This window comes from Quercus suber, unplaced genomic scaffold (genome assembly GCF_002906115.3).
Source record: "Quercus suber isolate HL8 unplaced genomic scaffold, Cork oak 2.0 scaffold_33, whole genome shotgun sequence".
Classification (NCBI taxonomy): domain Eukaryota; kingdom Viridiplantae; phylum Streptophyta; class Magnoliopsida; order Fagales; family Fagaceae; genus Quercus; species Quercus suber.
This window is the reverse complement of record NW_027069498.1, coordinates 767,524-771,900: the sequence shown is the minus strand read 5'-3', so window position 1 is coordinate 771,900 and position 4,377 is coordinate 767,524. Positions and strand designations below refer to the sequence as shown.

Here is a 4,377-nt window from a genome sequence, read left to right as displayed (position 1 = left end):
CATTATTAATGCTATCATGGTAACTCTTACCAAACAAAAATAATTTGTCGTTTTCCCTTCAGCCTCTAAGTAATAATGACATAGCTCCGAAGGGAGGTTAACATTACACTTAGTCTAATGTACACCATTGCCTAGAATCAATGTGAATCACCAAGTAACTCCACGGAAGCGTGGTCGTTCTCAATGTAAAACACATTTGATCTACCTTTAAGAATTTTAACCTGTAGTACCATGAATCAATCACCCTCCGAAGGGAGCAAGGCATATACGCCAAGGCGAGGTGCTTAATCACACTACTTTAAACCGACAATGGAGGCCGTGAGATGCAACCCTTGTATCTCTCTCCCACTAGATATTTTAAAGAAAAGGTTTTTAATTACAAAACATGCATAATCTAATTACACATAGTCTTAGTACTTTTACATGTGAAAACACTTAGAAAAAATTCTGATTTTATTTCTTTCGATCGATCGAATGTGCCCCTCGATTGATCGAAAAAATTAAAAAATTCGAACTTGATCCTCTGACTCTTTCGATTGATACTCGATTGCCTCTCGATCGATCGAAAAATAAATTCGATCGATCGAATAACAATCGAAAATCAATTGTTCTAAAAGGTCTGATCACTGTCTCATTCGATCGATCGAAAGTGATTTTCGATCGATCGAAAATCGCGAAACTCAAATTTCCAAAATTTTTCCTAAGGCAGTTTTCTTCGTTTTTCATGAACAAACAACTTTCAAACGAACATGATGGACAAAGAATGATGTCAAAACTGAAAATCATTGATGTTAAAGTCTTAAAGATCAATTTAACATACTTAAATTCAAATTTAAACAACATCATAACATCAATTTCAGTTTTCATCAAATCATAGTTTCAATAACATGCAGAAAATTAAGAAACATAATCTTCTAACAAAATGAAACTATCATCTCTAATTCTAAAACTCACAAAACATGTTAAACAATACGAAATTGAAGACCGCTCTGATACCATTTGATGGAAATAAAAGATGAGTGCAGCGGAAAATAAGTTTTAAACGGATCTACTTCATTCGATATTGATAACACATACTAAGTAAATTTCAGAATTTGAGAACAAGAGATCGTACCTTGAAGCGGTGAATTTCAAAAACGAAGATTGAAGCACTTGGGACTACTTTTAATCTTCACTCCAATTCCACTAACGCCCAAGATGTGTGGTCTCTCAATTGGTAACAAAAGGGATGACTAGTGAGTGACAAAAACTCACATACACACCATTTCACAATGGTGTTTCTTACCCTCTGAAAAATCTGAACATTTTTCCCTTTGTATCTAACCAATTTATCTAATTGGGCTGGCCTTTTGGGCCTTACCAATTGGGCTTAAGTGTGTGGCTTGGAGTGGGACCAAAAGGGACCAATAAGACACTAGCTCCAATGGGCCTTGGGCTTTTCTGTCAACTCTTGACAAGTCCAAAGTTACCATTAACTATATTTAATACCACTATATAAATATAGTTGCACTCTAGGTCTTATCTATAAATTATATCCCAAGACTTTATTATACATGCAACCCCTTCATAAAATATTCGTAGTAATACAAAGTCATTAATGTAGACTGCCACTTTGTAAATTACTACATCTTAATCCTTGAGTACCCGGTTTAATCCTTTAATGTTATTCATTATATATTTATGAAATCCAATTCCATAAATATATACTTTAGTCTTACTAAAGTGGTTAGGCCTAACTCTTTGAATAACAAACTCATTAAACTTATCTCAAGGGAATACTTTATATCTCCGTTAAGAGACTATGAATTCCATCTTGAGAATACATGTTCCATCAACACTAAATGTGGCTGCCCAACATACTGAGGTTTTGACCATAACTGTAGATCTCACTCCTGATATATCAAAGCAACCTACACCTCATGATCAGGTTCATTATTCTCTCAGGATTAAGAGTTCATGCAAATACAAGTCGTGAGATTTATTATTCATTTGACAGTCTTTAGGAGAATAATAAATCTCACAGCGGTCCAGTTCAATATGTCTTAACTCTTAAAACATATTAACACATCAACCAGAAGTCACCACTTCCATGATCAAGACAAATCATCATGATTGATATGTTATAGTCTTCGCAGATGAAATGCCCAATTTCATCACCAACTACGAACTATAATTCTGAGTTTACAAAGAACTTGTGATTTATATCTTCTGTGACTTTTCACATAAATCACATACTATGCATCTCATGGACTATATGATAATGTCCGAATATTCATGTTGCCATTATTTCAGATAATAATAAAACAAACTCATTAAACACAATATTAAGTCATACATAATGTCATACACAATGTCAAACTTAATATCATACATAGCATCATACAATAGGATTTAAGGGCACTAATCCTAACACCTAAGCCCTCCAAGCTTCTTACTCTAATGAGGTTGCACCGAACCTTTGTCTTCTTTAGCTTACCGGATTCGGTTATAACCCATAACATCAACCAATATCCATTGGTCCCTTCTTAACTGCTTTCCAAGTACCAAAAAGCCTTCTCACAGATATGAGTATAGTGAGAAAATGATTTGGGTAATGAACCTCTCAAGGATGTAACAATAGAGAGGGTGAGAGTAGAGGAATTTGAAGAGTCATTGTGTAAAGATTATGGATGAGTCAATCTTGTTTTTCTCTAGGGTTTCTCTCTCAAAATTCTCTCTAGAAGCTCTCTACATTTCGCGGGTATAAGGGGTATTTATACTGGGGTGAGAATGAAATGCGAAGAGTCAGTTTTTCCAAAATATAGTGGACTGGCAACTTAATTGAATGGCCAGTTTGGACTTTTTGTCCTATAGTGCTCTAGCTGGCGTGACTGTTCAGCTTCTCTGCATGCTCCACACATGTGCTACTATTAGCGACTTTCAAGCCGCGAGCAAGCCGTGAGATCCAGTCGCGAGCCACTTGCTAAGTGCACAAACTTGAGCTCTTTGTCACACTCTTCCATACACTGCCCTTACATGATTCCTACCTTTCTAAACGTTAAATTACAAGCAAATTTAGCATGGAATAAAGCCAACAGAATGGTTGATTAAATTCAACCTTACAAGAAGGAGGTAGGATTCCTGGCAAAGAACTTTCGAAAATTTTTGAAGATGAAAAAAAATGGGAAGAATTATCAATCCCCTCAAGGCATTGTGTGTTATGAATGCAATGGTCATGGACATCTTAAGAAGGAGTGTCCCAACTATCTAAGAGGGAAGGGCAAGGTGTACGCCACTACTCTTAGTGATTCTGATTCCTCTAATTCAGATTCAGATGAAAACTGTGATGGAAAGGGAAACTTCTCTGCTTTCATGACCATTGCTCATATGGAATCTTTAGATGATTTAAGTGTGCTAGTGGAAGAGCTTGGTGAGCACACTGAATTGGAGTCAATTGGGATAGTTGAAGAATCTAATGCTGAAGAAGATGAAAGTGCAGTAGGATTTCAAGAAAACTATAATTCCCTCCTCGAGAAGTCAGGAGAATATACAAGGGTGGCCAAGGTAGCCGTTAAAAAGATGAAGAAGGCAGATAAGGACTGTAGAAGTCTCCTAGTGTGATACAAGGAGGCCAAATGTGAATGGAGACGTTGAATGGAGAGCTGATCAAAGCCTACTCAAAGATGAAATTCCTTTAGCTTGAGGTGGTTCAAGCCAATGCCAAAGCAGAGCGTGTTTCCTCCAAGAAGCTTGATGAAGTACTTGCTCATCAAAAACCTTCTTCTGACAAAAGCAGATTCGGATATACTGGAGAGAGTAGTTTAGCTGTTTTTGTCTCCAAGGAAGTAAAGTTTGTAAAAGCCAAAGAATTGATGGTAGCTACCATAAAGGCTGAGAAAGTAAAGCCGGAAAAGAAGAGGAATGTGATTGACCAACGAGTGTTGAATAAGCCTCGTAACCAATCAGTGGTCAAGTCTAAAGCCGAAGGGAAATCACTTCCAAAATCACAAAGAGGTCTAAGAACAAACCATTTCTGCCATCACTGTGGACTTCAAGGACACACTAGACCAAATTGTCATAAGCTAAGGGTATTGAAGAATGCAAGTGATCAGAGGTCAAGAGGACCAAGAAATGACAAAAGGAATTGGGTTGTTGAGTAATCAAGAGGTTGAGATGGTGATTTTGAAGTGATGGATGTTATGAAAATGATTGATGCATTCACCACCTATTTGGCAAGCTTCTCCAGAAAGTTTGAAGGCCACAACACTCGTACCCAATCCTATAAGGATATCACTCCAAATGCACGTGACGTGCGGGTGAAGAAGAGTACTCATGTATAAGCATTACAACATGTCCATGCATTAATATTTCCAATGTTTGGGGCATATGTTCATGCAT

The 4,377-nt window shown here is 37.0% G+C and overlaps 1 protein-coding gene across 1 annotated transcript; it reads left to right on the top strand.

Annotated features, from left to right (window-relative positions):
* The first annotated feature begins 3,150 nt into the window (after positions 1–3,150).
* Positions 3,151–4,139, top strand: LOC136066385 (uncharacterized). The gene is made up of 2 exons (XM_065770632.1): positions 3,151–3,594; positions 3,678–4,139. The coding sequence occupies exons 1-2, from the start codon at positions 3,151–3,153 to the stop codon at positions 4,137–4,139; spliced, it is 906 nt and encodes a 301-aa protein (XP_065626704.1).
* Positions 4,140–4,377: the final 238 nt, after the last annotated feature.